Raw genomic sequence first — 25,922 nt, 5'->3', positions numbered from 1 at the left:
ATCGTACTGATTAGTTTTTTTGAACATGTGGCTTACGAACTTACCGGGTAAAATATAAATTTTACTTGCGATGGGTAGTGATCCCTTGACCAACAATGATAATTGCACCAGACAATTGTTGACGGAAAAAATAACAATTACAGATTACCTTCTTGGTAATAACCTTTAAGGTTTATTGTTGTAGCTCACGCATATGTATTGTATATACATGTTTTTACTAGATACCAATGGGTATTATAGACACTCCATATGAATAACTATTTTGAAACATAATTGGATCCATTTTGGAGGTATTTTTCAGAGGCACAATCGATTCTTTATAATAAATATTTCCTAGACATTAAGAAATTTTTATCTTTTGACACTGAGTTTTTCATATAATTATATTGTTCAATTTTTAATTAAAATTATCAGCCAATAATTTAAGATTGATTGACCTCTGAAAGATGGTCTGTTCAAATTAAGTTTCAAAACTTATTTACTAATCAAACACACGCTGATACCTGTAGAGACTGCGCATTACAAATCTGATAAATTGTTGTATAGTTTTCTACAAGCTTTTTTACGAATACTCTTATTATTAATAGAAACTCACGTATTCCAAAATATCGTAGTAGAAAATCACAGAAAGGTAAAAATACGATTTCTGATCGACAGCAAACTGTAAAAATGGAGGACATCAACTGAATTGGAATGCAGCACAGCATGAATGAAAAATCAAAAGAATATTCAATAACATCAAAACAAATAGCTAATCAAATTGGCACAGTCAAGACTAATGAGAAGCTAAGAGAAGTATTTTAAAGAATGAAGGCCAAGTTCTGACTTGAAAATAATTCGGAATTTTTACTTCATGTGAACAGTGCCCGAAATTTTTGTACAGAATAGTAAAATATAGTCACGCTTACAATTATAATATTCAAAATTCAGAGGGGAATTCAAAAGCAAATTAAATGAATTTCAGATGAAATTTGATCTTATTGAATTGTAGAGAGCAATAATTGATTCCGGATCTAATAACTTGAAATAGTAGCAGAAGATAAATAGCAACGCCAGATTACAGACAGAGCTTTCGTTTATCGTCGAACTGAAAGATTTTTCGTCCCTCAGCTTTTAATGTACAATATTATCATGTTCATCAATTTTGTAAAATAAGAAGGCTGTCATTGTTATAAAAGTCTCGCTAATATGTAATGCGCACAGATATAATGAGTTATTTTATCTCAGAAATGAAGACACGCTTATGACTAAAAGATTACATCTAATTTTTATATTGTACACTCTTGGCTGCCGTTGCTTATTATTAATATTATTAAAAAATTAGACTATTTGGTGTGTCAATTGCACGCAACATCATGACTGTGTATGGTAATTGGTAAACATTTTTATACAAATGTGATCACGATTGAATAACTGTGTTCTAATAATAACGGTATCAACTAAAGAGCCATCAGCTATGATATAATTCATTTCAATGATTCTGTATTTGTTATAAAAAAGTAGAGAATACTACTGGAGATTGCATGTTTTCTAAAAGAGACGAATCAACAGCATGGCAGAGAATGCTACTTACGTGAACGTCAAATCACAGTACTTGAAATCAGTATAAAATCAACAAAACTTTCGTTTTTGCAACAACAGATTCAGTTACGCGAGATCAGTTGACCACTCGTAGTTTACTTCATTAATACTAAGTTTTATTATTACATTAGTAACATAAATAAATTATTAATCATTTGCTCTGCAGAACTAGTGTGATGTAACGTAACTTATAAAAATTAACAATAAATACTTGATGATCTCAAATTTCGAAAACGAGTCTACATACTAAGAGGCTCCTCCTGCCAGAGATCAAACAATCTGCCTACAGTTTATAAATTCAATCTTTAGCATGCGATTAGATGTATTTTAGCATTTGTTTTCCACAACAAAAGTCAATTTATGCGTGATTTCTGTCTCTGGGAGCGAATTTATTGAATCCAGGTTACAATTGTGCAAAATAAATGCATATACCTACTTTGAATAAAAGTAATTATTCAAAAATCAATGGTTTTACCTGGATGAGGGAAACCGCAAGATCTATTCTATACAGACTTTGATAGTACGTAGTAGAAGTAAAGATGGAAATCAATCAATGGATGGTCAAGATGTAGAAAAAAATTCCTGCAGCCGTTGTACAGTTCTACGGTCAAGAGCACAAAGATCAAAGTCAAATGTTTTCTTGGTAATTTCATACTGTCCTGTTTCTGCAATCACTTGAACGACCCTTTGTAGTTCGTGATTGTCCTGCAACGTCATGATTTTTTGTTGCAAATCCTTTAATTGAGATACATAGTCTTCTGAGAAAACAAGAGGATCGCCAGTGTCCACTTCTGCCAACGTATTATTTGTGGAGTCTGGAGCTACTTGCTCTGTTTCTCCATCCTCATCTTTCATAGTGTCCTCATCTCCTTCATCGTCCTTAATTTTTGGTGGTTGCATGGCTTCCGTGTCCATGGCAACTGGTGACTGGCTGGAGGAAACTGGTTCAAGTGGCAAAGAGGGAGACCGAGCTCTTTCTTTATCCCTTTTTGGCCCTTTTTCTGCTGGCTCTTCATCTCCTTTACTACCACTTCTCCTCTTACGTTTCCTACCTTCCTTTTCCTCAGCTTTACTACTTTTCGACTTATCCTTTTTTATTTTTTCAGTCTTCTCTTTTCTAACAGCTGGAGGAGGTGGAGACGTAGGTCGCAATATTTCGGTTGGTGGCGGAGGCGTTGGTGGAGAGTCTTTTTTTACAATCGATTGTTTCGTCTCAGATGGTGGGTCCTCATCGGGTGAAGGGGCAGAATCACTGCTATCTCTATCCGGAATTTCCGTCGAAAGCGTGGTAGGTGGTGGAATACTGACATTATTTGGCTTTTCAGCTCCACTTTTTGATCTATCCTTTTTTTCCTTCTTTTCCCTTTCTTTACTACCATCTCCCCTATCTTTCTTGTCTCTCTTCTTGTGTTTGTGCTTTTGTTTTTCCCTATCACCTTTCCCATCTTTATTTTTTTCTAACTTGTCAACTTTATCTGGTTTCTCGACTTTTATAGCTTTTTCGTCTTTGAGTTTTTCAATTTCTTTTGATGCTTTTGGGGATTTTCTAATTTCTTTCGATGGTCTGTTCTCCTGGGTCTTCTCTTTTTCTAGTTTTTCCTGCTTCTCTACTTGTTTTTCAACTTTTTCTACCTTTTCCAACCTCTCTTGTTTTAAATCTGGTTTATCTACTTTATCGTTGTACTTACTATTCTCTTTGGACTTGTCTCTATCTCTCTCTTTGTGCTTGTCTTTTTTTTCTTTTTCCCTGTCTTCTTTGTGCTTCTTCTTGTCCTTCTTTTTTTCACTTTTGGTAGTTCCATCCAATAATACTTTAGACTTATCTCTTTCCTTATCCTTTTCTCTATCCTTCTCTCTTTCATGCGACGACTTCTTAGCCTCTTTTTCTCTGGGCTTTGGGGAAAGTGGTCGCTTTGGCGGCGGGGGCAGAGAAGGACTAGGTGGCTTCTTTGGAGGTAGAGGTGAAGAAACCCTCTTAGTCCCAGGACTCGAGTGACTACTCTTTATCGCAGGACTCTGCGGTCTCTTAGACTTTTCCTTGCTTCTCTCTCGTTCTCTTAAATGGTCTTTATCCTTTTTCTCCACTTTTTTCTCTTCTCCACTTTTGTCTCGCTTTCCTTCTTTATGAGGACTGTGTTTTACTTTAGAAGTCTTCTCGGACTTGTCTGCCTTCTCTGGAACAATAGCAGCTTTAACAGCCATGCCTTTATCCATGAGTGAAGCTCTTTTATTTTCTGGAGAAACTTTTGCCGTTTTAATTGGTTCCCCAAATAAATCGGCAAACGAGTTTGAAGTTCTAGGTTCGGGAGGGCGGTGCTTCTTTCCATCGGTTCCACTCAATTTCGGTTTACCAATCATGGCGAGTGTAGATTTGGATTCCCCCTTATCTGAAGCACCTTCGTGGTTGGAAACGACGATCTGGAAGATATAGTACATTGCATTTAGAATGATCCAACACTTAGATTTAACTATCTTATATTTATACCAACTCGAATTTGAATTAATACAATGTTACTTACAGCTCCTCCTTTCAGAAGTTTTCTTCGGAAATCATCAGAGGGATTAGGAAAAAGTTCGTCATGTCGAATGACGTTGTTGATGGCAGGACCACTCGGCTGCAAGTGAAGGTCGTAGGATATTTGAAATTTCTTTGGTTCATCCTTGTTTCTCAAGTATACATGAATCGGAATAACAAAACCTGCGTATCCCGACTCTTTAACAGTGTACGGTGGTTCTTTGATAACTCGTTTGGGTTTGGGAAATGTTTCGTGTAATGTGAAGACGACTTTTTCAATGTATTGATGAATGTCGGCGTTATCAACTCCTCGTAAGAACACTTCCCAATCATGGGTATAGCCTTCTGGAGTAGTTCTTACACGTAAAACCGACGTGTGGCCGCATTCCAGGGTCACCCGCACTGCCATTCTCCACTAGGGGAGTTTTTGATTAGCTTTTACCCAGGCAATTTCAATAAGCAAGCCCTCTAGGTGACCCCACGTCGAGATCAGTCGGCCCATTACATTACAAACTTAATTACAGTCGATTATTCTTTATCGTTAATTAGCTGATCTCAATCGGCATTTACCTATATCGAATTTATTAGATAATAAACACGCATTTTATAGTGTACCAACTAATTTGTTTCAGCGAAAATGACGAGGTGCGGTGGTAGCTACATTGCTTGAAACGTCAAATTGTCTATTAAAAGTTGATTATCGTAAATCGACGTGTATACATTTATTCCTAATGAATTCATTAGTAACATCCCGCACATTAAAACTCATGAAAATCGCATGATATTTCACGCCAAATTGATTGCGATTGTCAACAGGTAAACCGTACACCAGTGAAAGTAGTCGCCATCATTGTCGTGGTTGTGAATTTGTGATATTTCTGAACCAAAAAAAAAGTATCCAACCGCCATCTGCCGGATAGCTGTATGCCATTTGTTGACTGTGGACAAAACAAGGTGCATGAAAATCTAGCGAGTTCTTCTCCCAAACACTGCTCCATAGAGAGATGCATTTCGCAGTTTCCTATGTTTCGGTTTTAAAATTCTTCTGCTAGTTCTGCAGTTGAATGACACAAGTGTGTTGTAAATGTAGCCGGTTTTAATCTTTATTATCAAATGCGTTTACGGCGAAATTGATGTATCAAATGAAATAGAAATGTTCAAAAGGCTTTCAGTAAAATTTATTAAATTCGGGAAGACTCCGAGCGCACGATACGGCATTCCGTTTGTATTGTTCGTCGTAGGTGGGTCTTTTGGGCTTCAGAAGTTCACCGAGATAAAGTAAGCTTTTTGTGGTATTTAATCAGATCAAGAAAGTATGTCAACTCTTCATTGAAATCAAGTGATAGGCAGCTGTAAATACCAATGATTACCAAACTTTGTTATCACAGATTCAAATATGCAAACACTGGAGTACTGATACATGAGGAGGCAAAAAAGGCTGGTATCGAAATGAAAAAACCTGAGGAAGTAACTCTAGAAGCAGTATACGATTCTGTCAAAGATGTCAGTATATTTAAACTCTCATCTATGTAACTAAATGATAATTTCACATTATGGGTTTATTCATCATGCATTTATAATGTTGAAAGCTCAAAATATGGTTGATGATTTTTCAGATCGATATTGAAAATTGGAAAAATGTCAGAGGACCGAGGCCTTGGGAAGAATGATAACTAGGAATGTGAGAATATAATCAATCTGAGATGCCAATAGTACATTTGTCATTTATTCCAACAATACTTGGTACAGTGCTGCTTCACAGAATAGGTATGTTGTGTCAATTTAAAAAAATAAAATGAAATGCAGATATTTATCTAGGGTAGCTTAATAGGCTACAAAAATATAGGAATATATGTTTACGATGCACACATGTTATATATGTATATACATATAACTGTTGTTGCGTTGAATGTATTATGAATTTTGCATTTGAATGTGATCAAATATAGCCAATACTAAATTTTTTACGTCATTCGATTTCCACGGGGGATGATATAATTAATGAAAAAAAGTCCAGTCAAAAATGATTCATACCATTTCCAATAAATTTCACTACAAAAATCGTTCAACGGTGAACAAAAAATGGATATTATCAATGAGACAGAGTTACTATTATGCCGAGTGACCCCAAATTAATTAGCAATTTTGCTGATCCATACAAGTCTATATTAAACAGGAGAACGTAACTGTTTTTGTATTCTGATAATATGCGGAAAGATGACCCAGAGTCTCAAGCTCCTTTGAAGTGTATAAGTAATACGAGCAAGTTCTTGATTGTGTGATGTTGCCATTTGATTAGTTTACCACAAAATACAACAGTTATGCCGATCAATATTTTCAAATCCTTGCAATTGACATGCCGCTTATCAGTCTCAACTGTGTCGACCGCTTGGATTATGGACGAGCATTTCTTGCTACAGAATTCAAGAAATTATGAGGATTTATTCGTTATTCGTACTTTAATTTCAAAAGTTTCTTGTTTTGTATTAATCTGACCGACAATGAATGTTTATTCCCGACTCAACCGTTAAGACAACTTTTTTTTACCTGGAAGGCGGGACTAAAGTTGAATCTCATTCCTTACTATACTTTTCTCCCGTATTTTACGAAGAAACGTAAATTTGCAGAACGAAAAGCGGTCTTCACAGTTTAGTCGGGAATAAAGTCCCATATGCAATGCAGGAATAAAACTAATCATTCCATCGGACTTACTGCCCTCCCGAAAATTTTGCTCGGGTAGTACAGTCGTCCGCGGGAATAAACTGCAGCTTTATTCCCTTGTTGCATAATGTACTATTTGATGTGTAACTTTGAATTTTGTACCACAAAGGAACATAACATGTACACAATTGGTCGATTTCAATAACGGTATTATTGGGTGATCATACAGAAGATTTAATGAGAAAAAAAGAGAAAAAAAATATGCTTTATCTATCCCAATAGACAATACGCATACAACACAGACATCGTTCTCAGAGTACTTGCACATACATTAGATAAATTAAAATTGTTTTGATTAATCGGCAACAGGTGTACAAATTCAGAATCATTCGATTTTTATTGAAGTGTGATAGACCTGCTGGTCAAAGCGTGTACGCCAACATAGTCATATCAAAGTACACAAGAGACAGACTAATTAATGTGAGGTACGTATGATATTATATTGCAATGAAAATGGTACACAATTTTCATGGAAGAGAGTTTCTGTTTGTATTTCGATCATAAAAGCCAAAAATATATCTGAAATCTCAGTTAGAGATGAAAGAAAATTGCATATCATGTACAAATTTCCTGCTGATTACTCAGCCCTAATATTAAATATGTAAAATTATTCCTAGATTTAAACTACACACTGAAGTTGGTGATTCTAATCATTAAAAACTGTGCTTACATTAGACAATTTCTCAAATTCTCAATTTTTTAAATTCTTGTCTTCAAGGTGTATATGCAAGAGTTCTATTGCGCTTCGTTAATTACATTACTCGCATGTTATTTTTGAGCTTCTGCTCTAAATGGTACACAAATCATATTTTAATACAAACTGTAATACCAAGTGAATAATAGTAACTAATGCACGCACTCTGATGCACATTCAATAGAAGCATTGCCGAGTGAAAAAAATTTACTTTCATATTGATTTGATGGTCTGATGTCTGTTGTTACTGTGGAACTCAATCATGGTTGGGTATTATGGATAATTTGAATATTTATTGAATTATATGCCCAACTCATACGATTTAAGGAAATATTCAATTTTTGAATCATACTTCGCTTTTGATGTAGGCTTGGACCCCAGCAATTAAACCAGGAGAGTAACGAAAAATGATGTCATTTAATTATGGCTCTAAAATGCCACGGTAAATCAAATGTCTCTATACTATTTTTTCTTCCAATTCATTTAATTATAAGTTTTCATGTAGAAGTAAAGTACTGATAAATTCGAAAAGCACTTCCGTTTAATTGAAATGTACAACATATTTCGTAATTGCTCATTACTATAAGAAGAATAAGGCGAATGAAATACCAGTTTCAATTTCTGAAAATCTTAGACTTGTAAATCGTATTTTCAATTGTCTATCAACTACCACCGCCATTATGAATACAAGACATGCACCGTTTTTGTTACAAAACGAGTCAAATAACAATGAGTTATTCGTGATGCGGAATTCTTCCAAAAGTCGATTTTCTATCGTGAATGTTGATATTACAGTAACTAAAAAAAAGATTGGTAATTTGAAATTGATTAACGGTCGGTATAGCGAGACAAAAATCTTCATCATCTCCGATTTTACACGTAGCATATTACAATTGTTTTGAGAATCAAAAAGGTCACATTACCTACGAGGCACCAGCATCTGCGCTATCGTCATCCCATTCATCAGCTAGATTATCAGCTTGAATATTTTCTCGCTGATCATCCTCCTTTGTTGTTTCGATTTCCCCTGCATCCACTTGCTGTTCTTCCATTATTATTAATGAACCGTCCAATTGTTGAGGCTCTTGGCTTTGCTCATTTGATTGATCCTCTTGATATTCAAGAATTTCTGTTTCCTCCTCCACATACTGCACCACTTCTTCACTCTGGTCGTCATTTCCTTCTTCAATGACTGAGTGTTCTTCTCTTTCTTCTTCTACTTCTTGGACCTCTTCTGCATGTTCAACTTCTTCTGTTCCTTCCATTGCCTCTTCTACCTCTTCAGCTTCACCCAATTCTTCTACCTCCTCTTCAACCTCTTCTACTACCTCTTCCACTATTTCTTCAGTTTCTTGACACATTTCAGAGCCATCATCCACTTGATAATGTTGTTGAGTAACCTCGTCGTTTTCATGGACGTATACAATCATTCCATCCTCATCGCCTTGCATGACAATTTGTTCATTTACAGCAACGTTTAATTGGTGCACCGTCTGTTGATGATCGCCACCTTGTATGTGTTGGTAGGTACTATTGTCAATCAGCATTACCATTTGTTGTTCCTCCCCAACTTCCTGGCCATTGTACGCTAAATTATGTATTTCACCAGAAATATCTAGCGCTGGGACAATGTATTCAGTTTGATCTGTAGTAATGACTTGTTCATGAGCATCACCTACACCTAAGGAAGCTGCGATACCGCTAGCTACGTGACTTAGTGCTTCTGCTTCAGATGAGGGCTCTAGAGTAATTGGAGTCGCTGGAGTAACATCGGTGTTTTTTGTTACATTTTTGTGCACGCAGTCAATGTGCACCTCTAGATTCGTAGCCCGTACAAACAACTTGCCACAATGTGGACAACGATGGGCTTTATCTCTTATTTCTCCACCACTTCCATGGCCTGAATTCATTTCATGAGCAGCAAGTTCAGTTGCATCAGCAAATATTTCGGTGCATTGTGAACATTGTATGCCTTCAGTTGCTGGAGTCTGCTGATGAGAAGCAGGACGATGTTTATGATTGATTTGATGGCGAACGAGTAGATTTTCTGAAAGAGCTACGTATGAGCACGCATGACATTTAGGAAAACTCATACTCTTTGGAGGAGGTACATTATGCTTTGTATAGAGATGATACATTAAGATGTTGCGTTTTGTTGCCTTGTATCCACAGTGTTCACATATTCTAGGATCAAACTTTTCTTCATGAACGTCCTGCATATGCCTTCTGAACATATAATAGCTAGTATACTCCTCTTCGACGTCACATCTATTACATTTCCAAGGACCCGTCTCTCCCCCTTCAGCAGCAATGCTTCCCTTGAGCTCCTCTGTAGTCTCGCCATTTCCTCCGCTACCCATTAGGTGATCGGATTTGAGCACTACATAGGAAACTTTGGTCTTTGTAGGTGCGTTTGTTTCAGCTGATTTTGCTTCTTTTTGCATAATCTTAAGGCGTATGTTTTTGTTATTCCTCACTAGATGAGGGTATTTTTTCAGAACTTCTCGGATAATCTTGGCGTGATTGCTTATTGCATCAGCAGAGTTTGTGGGAGATGACGCACCTTTTGTCTTTTCTAAATTTTCTTTTTCTTCAAGATCAAATCTCACTCGTTTAGCTGGGGATGGGTGAGGTTCTTGTGGACGTAGTATCGATTTAGGGCCTCCCCAATCGTCATCAGAATTATCTGCTCCCGCATCTTCTCCACCATGATTATCTCCGTCTTCATCCTCTGTTGAATCATTTCTATAGCGTCCATCTTCGTCCCTTGAGCGCTTTGATGCAGCTTTATCTCCATCATCACCTTCATCGTTGGAGCTAGGTGCTCTTACAATTGGTTTTGTGTTGTAAGTAATATCGTCAAAGGAGGAAAAAACTCCCAATGCAAAGTCTTCGACTTCCGGAACATCAAATCTAGAGGGACCAGGAGTCGAATCTGAATTTCTTTGATGAAACGATTTCGTTGCGTAACTTCCCATATCGTAACTAGGCATCGGAGTGCTTGGCGCCGAATCTATTTTTCTCTTCCAAATTGGAAGCCTAGATGAAAAAAACAATATGTTCAACAACTGGATTATGGTACAATGGTGAAAAACAAAACCAGAACACGATTTATAAACACATTGTTGACTGACTGCATCAAAATGATCTAAAGCCTCATAAAATCATACTTACTTTCGCCCCGGTAATGGCTGCGCGGGTAAAGTTGGTGTTTGGCTGGTGCTTGTCAAAACCTTTTTAGTTGGGGTAGCTGGTTTTGGAAGAGTCATGATGGGCTGGATGTTTGATTTTGGCTTTGCTGCTGGACTGATTTGTAATTCCGAAGTATTGAATTGTGCATCAAGCAGTTTGGTGAGAACAGCCATGTTCATCTTTTGTGCTGTTCGGTATAAAGCATTTTGTTCCGAAGTCCAATACTCCAATTGACCAGTGTACATGAAACTATAAAAAGATAAACTGTATTCTTACATGCACTGTGCATTTACTTAATACAAATGTTTGCATACTAGAATCGATCAAGACCAGAAATGTTTCTGATATGCACAAAAATGTTCAAATTTTAGCCACTGCAAATAACATCTCTTAACAGGTTTGAGTTACTTATTAATAATGTGCATCTAATACGATTTCAATAGCAGTAATGGCTTGAATGAATCCCTAAAAAATCTACATATCTATCTACAAATCTTCATACCTGATTATAGATTTAACACACTCGTAAGGCATATCTGGTGGCATAACAAGGATGCCATCAAAGTTATCATCTTTTTCTCTCAATTGCCGTTCGAGCTGTGTAAAGTAATCCGTACATGTTGTGATTACTAAGCGATGAGCCTGTTTGAAATAATTGAAGAACCATGAACTATTATAAAAATTCAGCTTTAAAGTTGCAAGCTACTTTGATGGTTGTCATTAACAAAAAGTAGCTATAGTTTTGGGTTTGATATGTGCTTTAGACACATTTCTTTTATTATTATGTATGACAAATATCAATATACCTGTACAGTAATGTCACTGGTTGGAAATCTGATTGTAAGATCGAGTAATTCTTCTTCGAAGTAGAGCTGCTGTAGTCGCTGAAGGAAAAATGTTCCCCAATTATCAACCTTCACTTGTTTCAGCCCCCGTGACGGAAGCGGCTTCGCTTGGTTCACGTTTGACTGCATTATTAGATTGTCTGCAGCACAATTGAAAAGAAATTAAATGTTATTGTCTTGCTACTATTGATGTGTTTACACTTGCAAAATTGTCCAATTCGCACTAAACCAACTGCAGGATATCTTACAAAACCACTAAAGTAGCTTATTTGAGCCATGTTAGTTGACAACAAAAGGAATATTCACTGATATTTCTTATGACTAAGTTGACCTGCAGATCTTGACGGAGGAGTTTTTCTTATAAGATGACTGCATTATTTTTTGAAATTGTAAAATCAAAGAAGAAAGTGATGCTTGCAGCAGGGTGGGATGCTTATCACTAAGGTCGTATGGCTGTGTAGAGATTGAAGCATACTGAAGAGAGGTTGATCAGGGGATAAGTCAATATGTAGGTGAACTTTGTCTGAAACGGACACTAGCGAAAGTTCAATAAGTTGAGTTAATCAAAGGTGAAATCTTTCAGGATTGATTATTATCGAGATAAAAGCTGTAGATAGGTACTAACGATTAACCTAATCTATGGAAAGGTAGAATAGACGAAATAGCGTATATGATGTACAGAATGCAGACGTTGCAGGGCACGAGTGACGAGGGGACGCGTTTGGCGAACCCATTCTTTCACTCCGTCAAGAAGCTCCGGGTTCATTCCGAAACTGCAGATAGAGCATTTAGATTTTCCAGGTGTGGAACGAAGCCGGAACATTCTTTAGCGTTCAAACGCACGTACCTTTTCAACAGGATTGTGGCAATTCTCTGGTCAGCTCCATCTCTTACAAATTTGCTCAGTAGACGATTGATATCAAGCTGTCCAATATTGTAAAGGACTCACAGATGGCGCTATTACAAAACTGTCGCTTGCGTCCTGAAACTTCGAAATAAATTTCCCTCGGATTCTTCTGTTTGTTAAATTAATGATTAATGTGCGACAGATAATTAATAAATCTCAATCTCTGACGAGGTTTAAATTGGTACTCAAATCTTTTCATTAGGAGGAACAAACAGTCACAAGAATGCGCGCATTATCTCCGGCGCCAAAGTGACAAGAAACCGTTTTCTGCGAAACGTCGTTGCGCGCAGGAAATGGTGGATTTTTAGGTCAACGCCACTAAAGGCGCATGCGCGCAAAGCAATTTTTTCCTTGCGTGGATGTGGTGTCGTGTGGATACTACAGTGCCACCACAGTGTAGTGCCACCATAGTGCCACCATGTTCTTATCACTACAGTACGGAAGCCCAGTAGGGACATCTGCTGACTCTGTGCTTCGACGTGTCGGCGTTCCCACTGCTAAGCGTCGATATACGCCATGGGCGTAACCGTACGATACCGACATACCACTGACGTTGACTGTAGTTTTAAACATGCTTTGAATTATTGGTAATAGAGGACGTCTTTGAATGGTAGTCGATCTCCATTCTTCAGTCAACGTCTCCACTTAACTTGTAACTTTAACTGTACCTGATATTAAAGAATTCTAAGACTTGAGATAATCATTTGAAGAATCTCACCTCATTGACGTGTGTAACGCCGTTAAATTAAAAACGGTGATAGCTCGTATCAGAGTCAGTAGAAGTCGCGAGGTACAGCGCGCCTCTACCCGGCTCCTGATTGTCCCGCTCACAATCAGTATGAGTTGGGGAGCTGCGCGGCGACGTCGTATCTATTCGAATCCGACTTCGAATCGTCCTGCTTTTCTCCGTCAAACTCGCTGTGAATTTAACCGTGACTGTGCCTAATAATACCACATTCTGAAACTTGTGATAATCAATCGAAGAATCCAATCTCATTTACGTGTATAACGCCGAAGAATTGAACGCATTGAAAATGGTGATACGTCGTATCAAAGTCAGTGGAAGTCGCAAGGTACAGCGAGCCTCTACACGGCCCCTGATTGGTGCGCTGTAGTCGGCCATTTTGTGGTATAAATACAGAGCCCATACAGAGCTGCGCGGCGACGCCATTCCTACGTCGGACTTCGAATCGTCTGGTTGTCCAGTTCTCCGTGTAACTCGCTGTGAATTTAACTCTACCTAATATTAACGAATTGTGAATCTTGTGATAATCGATCGAAGAATTCTAACTCATTAATGTGTATAACGCGGCTGAAGTGAATGCATTCAAAATGGTGATACATATCAATAGTGACGATACTGGACGCAACAAGTCGAAGCCGGTAGCCATTGTGAATAATTTTTGAATTCTTGCCGCAACTTTAGCATCTCCGCATAATCGGCATGAAGTGCATAATCAGTGCATACAAACATCTGGGAGCATTCGTACCGAATCTCCGCACTTCCTGCCATTAAATTGGTGAGTTGTGGTCTTGTTAATTTTTTCTAAATTTCTCTGCAGCGGAATTTCGTGCCGCTGACGGTCGGGCGCCTTCGGCTTAACTCGTTACGATTCGTTAACCCGTTCAAACTGCTTCGCAACGAGAACTACCGCGTCGCGTAAATATTTTGAATGGGGTTACCATTCTTTTGTTTCCAAACGTTTGATTTTCGTATTTGTTGGCGTCTGTTTTGCTTAGTCGAAGTTTACTGTGCATTAGAGTACCGAATAAAGGTGAAAATATTATTTTTCGCTTAGTTAGGTTAGGTATTATACGACCGCGGTACATGCAATTTTATTCTATTTTCAATTTGATTCAGCACCTCGATATTTATATGTATTTTATTATGCGTTATAGAACTCCGAGCCTGCAGTACACAGTTGAGAAGGATCTCGAATCTTCTTGAAGCGGATCCCTGTTTACTAGACTTCGGAAAAAAAATGGTAAGTCTGAAATTAGATCGTTTTTCCGAATCCTTTGATTTGTGTTGCTGGTGTATACGAAATTTATTATAATAAAAGATTTGATATTCTGTTTTAGCTAACAATGTTCTTGCTAAGTGATCGTCGACCATCAACATAAAGTGGAAAATATCTGTAATTGGAATTTCCCGAAAAAATCCGATAATCACTCCAACCGGATCTCTAATATTCGCCAGACTCAGGAAAAATTGGTGAGTTTGATAGTTGAATATTTTTATGTCATTCTGAAATTTTGAAATTCTTTATACTAATTTTTGAAATTCTTTATTACAGACAATCGTTTTAATTGTATCCAATGTAGTCACCTTGTCAATAGCTGATCATCGACCTTCCACATAAAGTGGGAAATCTCGGTAATTAAAATTTTCCACAACTATTTATTTCCTTTGATTGACAAATTTTTGATCCTCATTATTCATGGTTTTTTCTTTGTCATTTTATAGCATCGTTCTTCGTGGGAGCATCGCATCAATACAACGTTTCTACCTACTACACAGCTATAGCCATCAGGGAGGCAGAGACATCCGGGTAAAATCCAAGACCCCCGAGACCTGGGAACCGGCTCGGGTCCAGTCTTGGTGCTGGCAGCGATGGTGAGTCCCAGCACTCAAAGTTCCTCGACTTCTTTGCGAGCTCACACGATGGTGAACGCTGGCATCGGGTTGTTGTATTTTTTTATCCCATTCCCAATTTGATTATATGGCGTGGCGGTACTCTGAATTTCAATTTTAATAGATCAGGTAATTATAGGGTTGGTTGTTGTTGAGCATAGCGCACATGCACCCTGTAGCGTCAAACATATAAAACTCTGCCTTAAAATTAATCAGTAAACAAATCAATGAATGATCTAGTCAGTCAGTAGGTCAGTTTATTGATTGGCCAATCAGTTATTTAAGTAGTTAATCATTAGTTCGTCAAATATGAACTGTTCAAATGAATCACATCTTTGATAAAGTTAATAAGTGCAAGAGTGCGCAGCTCATAGGCAACGGCAAAGACTGTCGTTCAATTGACTTACGCGTTTTTTAATTATCCTGTAATTTTCGGTGATCGATCTCGTTTCGTCGATCGCTGATCGGTAATAAAATGTCGAGAGAACGATGATCTTTGCCATAGGCTCAGCTTTTTCAGGTACATCAGGAATTGAATTGGATAGCTTTCGCGAAGAGTCAAAATCCATTTAGTCTCAATTTAATGGTCAGCCATCAGCTGAACTAATTTTGAATTTGATTTTTATATTTTTTATCTATTTGCATGCTTGAAATTTCAATTTATTTAACTCAATTTGAAGCCAACTTGAACCCGTCTTTAGGTACCGATAAGTAAATTCACTGGAATTATAACAGGATGTCTAATCATTACAGGATTTTTTTTCCCTTACACACAATTTTCAGCCCTTAACTTTTTCTTGCTTAATGAATATTCATGAGATCAATTAAATTCATTTTCTTAGTGATGATATTTACTCAAGAGTAAATTTACTAAATTCATTCAAAGATCATCGATGTTTTCTGAATTTCGGCCCGTTAACAAACACACCTTTTCTCAAAATTTAAATAAATCACGGCTTCGGCCGGGGCGTGGGCAGCCTTTATATTCTTATACACACAACAGGTCCACAGTAAGTTTTTTGAACGAGATACCACGGCAATGAATGTGAGATGTGAGTGAGATCGAATTCTCGGTGCGCCGGCGCAAGTGTGAATCGGGGTTTTCGTCAGTAAAATCATTTCTTGGATAAATATAGGTGAAAGGCAGGTATAGGTAAATTCATGCATCGCGAATGGTTTCTATTTGGTATATGCAGTGTGTATGCGAGTAATAGTTTTAACCGTTGGGTGGGATGTGGGCTCAACAAAATGGGTAGGCAAGAAATCGGAAGTGCAACTTTTCTTTCCACAGCAATTCCAAGTGATCAATTGAGTAGAGTTTATCAAATTCCATTGCTTAATTTTGAGCAACATTTAACTCTATAATTTTGTAATGAGTCTCTTCACGCGGTCTTTTAGATCTCTTTGCTGAGATCTACTAGATCATTTTCTTTTCAATAATTCACCATCTTAATGAGACAAATTGAATTAAATTAAGTCTTTTTCTTCCCTGTAATATTCGTGGTCACTTGGAATGGGCGAAATGCGTCCGCCTTGCTCTCCGTACCAGCCGTGGTGCATGGAAGTGAGGTGGACGTTGAGCTCGAAGACTTCGCGTCGAAGAGGATCGCCGACCGTCACGCCACAAATTTGTAAACCTTTCTCCTCTCCTTCCCCCCATGTTAATTGGAATAGAAGGATGCGATTAAAAATTGCATTTCTTCGATTTCTATTAGCATAAATATTCCAAGTCTGACGCCGCTCGCGCGGGTATATAGCGCGAGGACGAGGAATCGCATGATCTGTGTTTGTATTTTGTATGTTGTGCCGTCCTTAAGGGTCCTAAGAAATTTATTAAAACAATAACTAGCGTGACTTGCCATCTTGCAAGGCGCTTTAAAAACTTGACTGATATTGGTGGTGGGAATATGTATTGAGAGATTTTCTTTCAGGAATTTAAAGAGAATTAAAAACCCAAGTTCCGTCGCTGCTACTCGTATGCACGCGAACTTGACGCTTAAAATATGCATGGCAACGCTTTATGCGTTTTAAACCCAAAAACCGAAAAATTGTAAGGAATCAATTACTATCGCACCTTTTTGTGCCTAGTACTTGACTTCCACGGGATTATTCGTAAGATACTAATCAAAGTTTTACCTTTCAGATTATTAATATTAATAAAATTTTCTTACAGGTGTTAGGTTTTAGTTTGTAGGGTCATTGCTAATCGGATGTTGTTCACAGGCTGTCTCTGGCTACTAATATGCAGATTGCTTTCTGATTTCAGGAATTCGAACTGCCGAAGGGCTCTCAAAATTCTTCCAGAGTCTCAGTTTCAATTCTAATCAAATGTTGTTCACAGGCTGTCTCTGGCTACTAATATGCAGTTTGCTTCCTGATTTCAGAAATCTGAACGCTTGAAGAATTTTCTTGAATCAAATAAACTGGAATTGATACAAATATTTCCTGGGTCGTAAAAATACACCCCAATCGGTGAATGATCACACAGAATTCATCAGCTGAAGATTAATCGTTTCACTTTATCTTCCAGATTCTTAGTTTTAATACTAATCAGATGTTGTTCACAGGCTGTCTCTGGCTACTAATACAGTTTGATTTCTGGTTTCAGGAATCCAAAGTCTCGGAGAATTCTGAGTTGTTATTTTCCAAATCCTGGATTTTATTGTAATAATAAATGTTGTTCGCAGGCTGTCTCTGGCTAGTAATCCAGTTTGCTTTCTGATTTCAGGAATCAGCACCTCGCATACCTTTTACTTCAATATCTAAATTTGGAAAATCGGACGGTTCCTCATCGCCTCAAAGGGTTTATAACATTTCACATTTCTGTTCTAGAAATCAGGAGAATATGTCTCCGATTACAGAGGTCGTAGCGCATATCAGGATCCAGAAATTTTGGCAGCTAAAATTAGTTTACCTAACATCGATCATTTTTTATCTTTGCAGAAAATTTCACTTTATATACCAATGATATGTCTGTTGTACTTGTTTGTATGTTCCAGATATCGAGTTTAATTAATTAATTGACAAATTCTTTATCTCTTTGCAGAAATCGTACCGTTGCAACTCATATTTCTTACTGTTTCATGCTATTGATTATTTTTTTGATAATGATGTTTAGTAATAAGATGATTGAAAACAATGTTTATCTATTTGTCTGTTGTTTTTCATGTTTCATATTATTTATGTAGTGTTTTATGTACGTACATGTTTTGTGTGTAACTGTGTGTAATTGACTTGCGCAAGTTTTAATTGGCCATATATCCATAAGATTTTTATTCATGCAATGTTCATTTATCTGTGAAATTCATAATGCAAATGCCATGTCTAAATTAAAGACTGCTGTGTATTACCATGTCCTTATTATGATATAAAGTGTCTGTTATATTATTTTTTTTTCTATTTGTATGTTCCAGATTCTACTTTGCCAGATTCGGGAAGCTGAGCTGCTAGTGGTTTGCATAGGGCTCTCGGCACAGTATGTGGAATATGTAATATATTATATATTCTACAAACTGTACTTTTGGCGATCGTTCCACTTGGGAAAAAATCGAAACGAGCCGAGGACGCTACCTCATTTAAGGTGGTTTGGAAACGCGTCATTTCAGGTGGTTCTAATTGTCGATGCTATGGCCCGAAAATTCGGGTCTTATCTCAGAAATAAATTTTTTACTCATAGATGTAACTGAATAATGTAAATTGAAACTTCACAAAATGAAATTATCATTTAGGTTTGTTGAACGTGAAGCAGAAAGTCACCAATTGATTCATACAACTTTGACTCTTACACAAGGATTGTTCCAGAAGTCGATGCTCCCTATTGTAGTGTCTATAAGATTTCTTTTTCAACATTGATTATCTATGAACGTAAAATTTCTTATTGAGTGTGTTTTAGAGTATTTTTTGAGTTATCTGCAAAAACTTTTCTGTTATTTTAGAACTGGAATCAATCATTTATTATCTTCATACTTAATTAAATCCAATACTTTCCCCGTATCCTAGAAAGTCTACGAGCTGAGAACGTTGACTGAAGATTATGAGAGTGATGAGAGGGTGTAAGACAGTATTTTCAAAAAATCCCGCGTGATGAATTATCAGGCACACCGAACAGAGTCAGTTGGGAATGGTGCGCAAGTGCGCAATGAATTCTAGGCGTCTGTCAATGGAGAGTCCTACGTCCTAACCTTGTTCGATCACATTCGTGTGGTAGCAAAGTTGTCAGATACGCAAATACGTTCGTGTATTCGATAAGTGGTTACCGGAATGCCGCCGAAATGTAAATTCCAAGAAGGTGTGTTAATTGTAATCAATCATCTCCCAACAGACGATGGGCAACCGTAAAATATCGTTTACTTTCAGGTGAGAAGGTTCTTTGCTTTCACGGACCTTTGATATACGAAGCTAAATGTCTGAAGTCCTCGGTTACTAAGGAAAAACAGATCAAATACTTGATTCATTATGCAGGTTGGAACAAAAAGTAAGCAATCATCTTTTCTTCGTATCGAAATACTCCCAAAACTCAGAAATAGAGGTTAACCATGAATTGTTTTTCGATTCTACATTGCACCACTTTCCAATCCGTTTATTCACTATGAGCACCAACTGATCCGTTATTTCCATGGTCCACTTCTTTCGAATTCACCAAGTCATTCAGAAAATGAGATCGAAAGCATGTTTCTTGATCGTTTGAAGTTTGAAATATCTACAACACTGGTTACTTGAACAATGTAGTTTTATGTGATTGTTCTACGTATAATGTTATGTAGTGCTGATTTAATACTTGTTCATTACAACATGATATAAAATTTGAGACAAGGCTGATGAGATTTATTCAATGTTTCCATCAGTTGGGATGAATGGGTACCTGAAAGTCGAGTATTGAAGTACAATGAGTCAAATGTACAAAAGCAGCGAGAAGTACAACGTGCTCATTCTACTCAACAGCCTTCTCACAAGGGCAAGAAAGCTGGTACTACGGCCAAGACACAAGGACGTAGGAGTGAAAGTGGCAGGGATAAAGACAATGAAAGTCGAGCAAGTACTCCTGTTGCAATCCCTGAAAAAACGGGAAATCGGACAGTGAAAGGTGTTGGTGGTGGTGCCACACCATCTTCTTCACATGATTCTTCATCTGATGCGCCTCGCAAAAAGCGGAGGTAGTTATTTTTTTCTGCAGTGATTATCGAGATAGAAGTTTACGTTCTAAGCATATTATTTTTGTCAGTATTGAATGATGAATCTTAACGAATGTTAAATGAATCTTTAATTATGCAGTCGCGTTGATCCTTCTGTGGAAACAGAGGAGCAATTTTTGACAAAAGTTGAGGTAAAGGTCAAAATGCCAGATGAACTGAAGCCGTGGCTTGTTGACGATTGGGATGCAATAAGCCGACAACGCAAATTGGCAATTTTACCTGCTAGAAACACAGTAGACCGGATTCTCGATGATTATGTCAAATTCAAAACATCCAGTAAAACTAACAATCCCAATAAGTGCGTATACCGTTTGAAATCGATATCAGAAATCAATTTCATCTCAACGATCTTTGTACAACGTGCACTCGTTGACTATGGTGTTCTTTTTCAGAGAGAGCGCTGTTCTAGAAGTGACCAAAGGGCTGCGTGAATACTTTAATGTGATGCTAGGTACACAATTATTGTACAGATGGGAGCGACAACAATATAGCGAAATAATGGCTGAGAACGTCGATGTTCCTCCCAGTCAAATATATGGATCCTTTCACTTATTGCGATTATTCGGTACATACACCTAATTGATGATTACCATATCTGATCATCTATGGAGATTTGTCATCAATTTTTATGACATTGAAAACAATTTCTTTCAGTAAAACTCGGTAGCATGTTGTCGTACACCCCTCTGGATGAGAGAAGTATTCAACTATTGCTGGCGCATATTCATGACTTTTTGAGGTATCTTCAAAAAAATAGCAGCGACCTTTTCAGTCTCCAAGATTATGGAGCAGCGCCACCCGAATATCACCGTAAATGTAATTAAATCGCAGATTTTTCGAAGTTAATGTTTGAATGACCATGTCAGCAATTTGAGCCGGCATTCTTACATATATTGAAACCTATTAATCATTTTATACATCATCATTCCTATATTCACTCTATGTAGTATCCGTGTAATATTGAATTCTTGTGAAATCACTTTTATTTAATACGTGTCCAATCAGCCACTTTCAGAATGTCATTTTAGTTTTTAAATACACCGCTCCACAAAAATTCTCTTGTCTATCAGGTAAAATAATGCTGTTTTATTCATAAATAGAAAATGATGACACAATACACATGATCGACGGAAAGGATTCCGGAAAAATCTGCTGAAAATGTAGGCGAAAATCATCGGTACGATAATTTCCCATTTTTTTGACGACAGCACATCGCAGCTTAGGGGAGTTCGACATCCGTGTGTGTGGTGGCAGCAGTTGAGTATTTATAGTCAGGTTCAATTGGCTATATAACTTTAAGTTGAAGCCCTCAATAAACTTAATTATTATTCAGTTTCAATTCCAATGGTTGAAAAAACTGGAACCAAGAATCCAGCCACCGCTGTACATTAAGAGTGAAGAACTTGTATGCGTCAGCTATTATTGTATTATGGGAATCAGCCGTTCACGAAACGTCAAGTTAAAAGATTCTCTTCCTAATATCGATTTCAACAAATATGATGACCGAATATCTTCAATCTCAATCCCAACAAACACTGGTTGACAATCCAGCGGGTACAATTGCGATTTTCGATAGAATTAGAGTCAACAACAGCGTGTTATCAGATTTCTTTGTAGAGATCAATGAGTTTATCTTCTTATGGTTGCCATGGTTGCATTTCCATATAAAAATCAGGTCGCAATCGGAATGAAATTAAATACAATGATACGTTGGTCGACCGTTATAAACAGAGGCGTTAAAATATACATTTTCATCAGTCAGTTCTATTTTGAAACTGTGGATCGTGCAGTTGCCTCAGCGACTAACGCGAAGTTAGTTTTTACGGATGGCACGTTGCAAACATGGGTTGGACAGAAACTTGACTCTTTGGATACGTCAAGCGCACTTATTAACACGCGAGAGAATTCACCTATCTCAAAAAAGCTTTACAAACGTAGTAAAAATGTACAAGTCATTTCAAAAACTTGATTCGCTATCGCTATTATAAAATGCGAGATTATTCAGCTGTTCGCTGCTCCATAAACTTGTCGTATTCATAAAGTATTTTGTAAAGACGGTGAATGCTGAATCGCGCGTTACTAAAAATAAATCAAATAACTACACTGGTAAGGTGTCGCCAAGTAATCGTTTCGACAATTCAATCCATCTTAAGCTAGGGACAATCAGCCACCTGATTTTAGCTCTCGATGAAAAATAATTATTATTTTGGTCATTGCTTGTAAATGCATAATTTGGCAATTGATGTAACTGTTTTTGTATTACATGATAATTGTGAGAAATTTGAAAATTGAAAATTTAGCAGAACGTTGTAGCTGCTGCCCTCTGAGCGTTAGGACCTAGATATTATGTTATTCATAGAGCGGATTATTTTAAAAATATACTTCGTTCGAATTCAGGTTCGCTGGCGGTATATAACGTCCACCTAATTCCGCGGCGTTCCTCTATGAGTTTTCGCGTGATAAATCGCTGATTACTTTTCTTCATCTAGCGGATAGACTGGGCGTTATTCGATTAGAAGGATGAACATTAGCTGTTCGATTTTATAATTGCCTCATATTTATGAAGCTGAGCTATGTCAACAGTTTATAATATTCTGCATCGCTGTAACTTGAGTCATCGCACGCGCTTATTGATCGAATACTGTTATAAAGTTCCATATTCATAATTATTAAACAAAATTGACGAGTTATCATTATTTCAACATTCGCAGTTGGAATTCATAACACCTAGCGCATTATGCACTCATCAAACTTCAGCATACAAAGAGCTGATTATTCATTAAATACCTATACCTGAATTAAATCATTTAAACGATGCGTTAAAGGATTGATGAAAATGTGATTGAAATGATGGCTTCTTTCGCGTATGGTAAGTGTATGAGGCCCTGTACGGATGGTCTTCAAATGTTTGACTTTCAGCCTGGTACGTACAACACATGCCGACAAAGGATCGAGATGACTCACAATCAGTAAGCCGCAACTCCTTACGAACACATATAAACAAGTAGGACACTGGCCTTGCGCGGGAACACAACTTTGTTGAGATATTGCTACCTATTATCTACGACGGACAAGGCAAAATTGCATATTCGGCCGATAGACATGAACGACGCCATATGGTGCTGGTCTACTATTTATTATGGTCCTGGCCTTGGTCTCCTTTGTGCGTATGTCGAGCAATAAGCTGCAAATATCAAGGCATCTTCAAAAAAATTCGATTGAAAACCAGGAGATCTAATTACACGGAGATAATCCGGTTGATGGGATGAAAATCATTACAGATCGGCGCGATCGATAAACGTAGGTATAACAGTTTCAATTCACGGTTAATTCTTCGCTGTACAATGTCCAGTTAGTTCTAATTACCCGCAATTCTAAAACGTTACTGTATCAAATCGCTTCGGCTTATAATATTTACGTTCGAAGATGGTATATCCTATCGCGATTTGTTCCAAAGGAGAGTTCGTGAAACTATTCACACGACGGCCAATAGCCAGCTGCGTCAACTATTCATATCGAAGACTAAGCTCTTTTATAAATTATTATTCAAACGATTACAAATCAGCATCTCAATTCCTTTATTTATTTATATTAATTTTTTTGTCTCAACGCTTACATTTTATAGTTACGAAATAAATTTTGATTCTTTGCAATTGTCACCCCGGGCAATGAAATGTGACGAACAGGTGAAATTTTTTTAATTTCGTATCATTTTTTTTATAAACTGCGTCTACATACACCTTTACCATAGATAATACATGCGTAGCTCAAAAAGTATGGATATTTGAATTAAAATTTCGTGAGTGCAAGGATTTCCTACATCTGTAATGTGTGTGTACCTATATCAGGGAACGCACGACCGATCTCAAGAACTTGCCCGAATATGAGTCAAGGCTGACTTCGGGGACCTTACCCACTTTTCCTTATAAGGTGGTCAACTGACCGGCTCATGGTTCACGCCTGCGTACGTAATACGTATGATACTTGGAGAAAAGTTACAGAGCACCCACACAACGAGATGTAACTTGGTATCACCGTGCTTGGTATCAACGGAATCTCATGACCGCACGATAAAGAAGCGATATGATGATCTATGCGTGACACGAGTGATGATAAAGAATTTTCATTCATTGTAAGTTTCTCACAAAATTTCACTCTGCGACGCCGTGATGTTATGCCGGGCATAACGATTATTAAATTATCAGGGGAGTGTTACAGGCTTACGTATATTCGTCTGCGAAACGTGGGAACTCATTTTGGACGTGAAAATTCACCCGGAATTGTTATTTATAAAAAACACTCTCGTGAATGAATTACATCTAATTATTATCTTTTCGATTATTGATTACTCTTGCACGTGCGAATGAATTGAGAAACTATAGCACCGAGGGACCGGATTTCTTCCGGGTGAAAAAATCATCCTGGTTCATTAATTTAAGAGATCTTATACGGTGGCGAAAACGTAGACTTTACTACGTACATTTGAAATGATTGAAGATGCCAGGTGTGAGAACCCGTAGTTTGGATACGTTGTGAATAAGGATTCTGACGTGATTAGGTTCTGATTTTAAATTAATTTGGTCCCGTGAGAATGTTTGAACCTGTACAAAGAAAGCATTTCACTTTTGGTTCCTGACTCCCATGATTCTGACATAATATGCATCAGGGAGATTCGTAAACAGAATCGTTATAGTTTTCAAGCGCGTAAAAATGCAAGGCTCTTATTGTTAGCGGTTCGGCTTATTCCATCCTGCTCTTTTACGCTGTATTATATCTCTATAGGCGTGATCTTCGCTTTGTAATTTTCGCAGAGACGCTTCAGCTCCACCAGTTTTGGTGGGAACAACGAGCTGGGGACCAACCGAAGACGTCTTTGGTCTTTCGTTGCGTTTTGCGGTGCCTGTTTTCGTATACTTCTGAGGAACTCAAACAAGTTTGCAGTTGCCTATAGCAGGGGGTGGTGCTCCGTGTTTTTTGAACCGTCCGCCAGGAGCGCCCTGAAGAAGGGAGTACTTGGAGAGGTTGCTGTACCGCAGTCGTTACTTGACTCGCAACTCTAACACTCGTCAGCCGACGAATCTATGTGAGTATGAAAGTTGTTTCTAGTAGATAATAAACGCCTATAATATTTTGCCCCGGGGAAATACGATATTTGAGTATTACATTTTCTTAGAATCCGATCTGTAGGCGAACATATTTTCACTGTTTTTATTCTCTATTTAAACGTATTAAACTCTTTCGTGCGTGCGCCGGTAGTAATTTCAAACTAGCGTGTCAAATTCGAGTCTGAATTGTTGCCCGCGAAAGTGTATTTGTACAAAGTTTTGCAATAAGAATCCGTTGTCAGTGTTCGAGTGAATAATTGTAATTTAATAGATGAAATTGTATCGCGCGGAGCTCAATTTTATCCGTGTAATTGTCGTACAATCGGTCGAAAAACGAGGGACCGTCAAACTATCAGAATCTAAAAGGAGAGATAAAAACTATTCGCAGTGCAAACTTTCTTAGAAATAACTGATATCTGTTCCAGTGTCATCTTTTTACAGTTGACTTTGAACAGTATGTAGATCTAATTGTTTTTTCTGCGCGTATAATATTTCTATACACATGTTACGTTGGGTAACATGAACATCTGCAATG

General features: G+C 37.6%; 5 protein-coding genes across 14 annotated transcripts in view; 3 read left to right on the top strand and 2 right to left on the bottom strand.

Moving 5' to 3' along the window:
* Window positions 1–149: 149 nt before the first annotated feature.
* On the bottom strand, window positions 150–4,972 carry LOC105685270 (protein AF-9). The gene is made up of 2 exons (XM_012399237.3): window positions 4,101–4,972; window positions 150–3,999 (listed from the first exon to the last, which is right to left on the bottom strand). Exons 1-2 carry the CDS (start codon window positions 4,503–4,505, stop codon window positions 2,143–2,145), a joined length of 2,262 nt encoding a protein of 753 aa, XP_012254660.2. The 5' UTR covers window positions 4,506–4,972; the 3' UTR covers window positions 150–2,142.
* Window positions 4,973–5,111: 139 nt separating this feature from the next.
* On the top strand, window positions 5,112–6,059 carry LOC105685247 (cytochrome c oxidase assembly protein COX16 homolog, mitochondrial). The gene is made up of 3 exons (XM_012399193.3): window positions 5,112–5,374; window positions 5,485–5,599; window positions 5,713–6,059. Exons 1-3 carry the CDS (start codon window positions 5,250–5,252, stop codon window positions 5,764–5,766), a joined length of 294 nt encoding a protein of 97 aa, XP_012254616.1. The 5' UTR covers window positions 5,112–5,249; the 3' UTR covers window positions 5,767–6,059.
* LOC105685246 (centrosome-associated zinc finger protein CP190) lies at window positions 5,801–12,742 on the bottom strand. Of its 5 annotated transcripts, XM_048648762.1 has the most exons (6): window positions 12,228–12,388; window positions 11,510–11,688; window positions 11,206–11,345; window positions 10,686–10,952; window positions 8,435–10,550; window positions 5,801–8,309 (listed from the first exon to the last, which is right to left on the bottom strand). In XM_048648762.1, the coding sequence occupies exons 1-5, from the start codon at window positions 12,280–12,282 to the stop codon at window positions 8,435–8,437; spliced, it is 2,757 nt and encodes a 918-aa protein (XP_048504719.1). In that variant the 5' UTR covers window positions 12,283–12,388; the 3' UTR covers window positions 5,801–8,309. The 5 variants fall into 5 exon arrangements, with proteins under 5 accessions (XP_048504719.1, XP_012254612.2, XP_012254613.2 ...); XM_012399189.3 differs by lacking the exon at window positions 12,228–12,388 and adding an exon at window positions 12,396–12,742 and having other exon boundaries at window positions 5,801–10,550; XM_012399190.3 differs by having other exon boundaries at window positions 5,801–10,550; window positions 12,174–12,309.
* Window positions 12,743–18,671: 5,929 nt separating this feature from the next.
* On the top strand, window positions 18,672–25,231 carry LOC105692428 (mortality factor 4-like protein 1). Of its 3 annotated transcripts, none has more exons than XM_048658974.1 (7): window positions 18,672–19,378; window positions 19,447–19,564; window positions 19,935–20,243; window positions 20,362–20,580; window positions 20,675–20,847; window positions 20,937–21,098; window positions 25,094–25,231. In XM_048658974.1, coding segments are annotated over exons 1-7 (1,011 nt in total). In that variant the 5' UTR covers window positions 18,672–19,350; the 3' UTR covers window positions 25,096–25,231. The 3 variants fall into 3 exon arrangements, with proteins under 3 accessions (XP_048514931.1, XP_048514927.1, XP_025601855.2); XM_048658970.1 differs by lacking the exon at window positions 25,094–25,231 and adding an exon at window positions 21,383–21,621; XM_025746070.2 differs by lacking the exon at window positions 25,094–25,231 and having other exon boundaries at window positions 18,673–19,378; window positions 20,937–21,336.
* The window catches only part of LOC105692435 (tropomyosin Per a 7.0102), a 28,478-nt gene continuing 27,781 nt past the window's right edge, over window positions 25,226–25,922 (top strand). For all 4 annotated transcript variants that reach the window (XM_012411640.3, XM_048658934.1, XM_012411639.3 and 1 more), the window contains exon 1: window positions 25,226–25,365. The gene's annotated coding sequence lies outside the window, so the exon portion shown is untranslated. The remainder of the gene's footprint in view (window positions 25,366–25,922) is intronic.

This window comes from Athalia rosae, chromosome 1 (genome assembly GCF_917208135.1).
Source record: "Athalia rosae chromosome 1, iyAthRosa1.1, whole genome shotgun sequence".
NCBI lineage: Eukaryota > Metazoa > Arthropoda > Insecta > Hymenoptera > Athaliidae > Athalia > Athalia rosae.
This window is presented reverse-complemented; position numbering and strand designations above follow the sequence as displayed.

What these genes read in the sequence shown, in the direction of transcription:
- LOC105685270 (XM_012399237.3), bottom strand. Translation starts at nt 4,505, where the DNA reads ATGGCAGTGCGGGTGACCCTGGAATGCGGCCACACGTCGGTTTTACGT. An exon ending in AACTTCTGAAAGGAGGAGCT is followed by an intron (nt 4,000 to 4,100) that starts GTAAGTAACATT and finishes TATATCTTCCAG; the next exon opens with ATCGTCGTTTCCAACCACGA.
- LOC105685247 (XM_012399193.3), top strand. Translation starts at nt 5,250, where the DNA reads ATGTTCAAAAGGCTTTCAGTAAAATTTATTAAATTCGGGAAGACTCCG. An exon ending in CAGAAGTTCACCGAGATAAA is followed by an intron (nt 5,375 to 5,484) that starts GTAAGCTTTTTG and finishes TTGTTATCACAG; the next exon opens with ATTCAAATATGCAAACACTG. An exon ending in TATACGATTCTGTCAAAGAT is followed by an intron (nt 5,600 to 5,712) that starts GTCAGTATATTT and finishes ATGATTTTTCAG; the next exon opens with ATCGATATTGAAAATTGGAA.
- LOC105685246 (XM_048648762.1), bottom strand. Translation starts at nt 12,282, where the DNA reads ATGGGTTCGCCAAACGCGTCCCCTCGTCACTCGTGCCCTGCAACGTCT. An exon ending in CCAGTGACATTACTGTACAG is followed by an intron (nt 11,346 to 11,509) that starts GTATATTGATAT and finishes TATTTCAAACAG; the next exon opens with GCTCATCGCTTAGTAATCAC. An exon ending in CAGCCATTACCGGGGCGAAA is followed by an intron (nt 10,551 to 10,685) that starts GTAAGTATGATT and finishes TTTTTCATCTAG; the next exon opens with GCTTCCAATTTGGAAGAGAA.
- LOC105692428 (XM_025746070.2), top strand. Translation starts at nt 19,351, where the DNA reads ATGCCGCCGAAATGTAAATTCCAAGAAG. An exon ending in GCGCCTCGCAAAAAGCGGAG is followed by an intron (nt 20,244 to 20,361) that starts GTAGTTATTTTT and finishes TTAATTATGCAG; the next exon opens with TCGCGTTGATCCTTCTGTGG. An exon ending in TCACTTATTGCGATTATTCG is followed by an intron (nt 20,848 to 20,936) that starts GTACATACACCT and finishes AATTTCTTTCAG; the next exon opens with TAAAACTCGGTAGCATGTTG.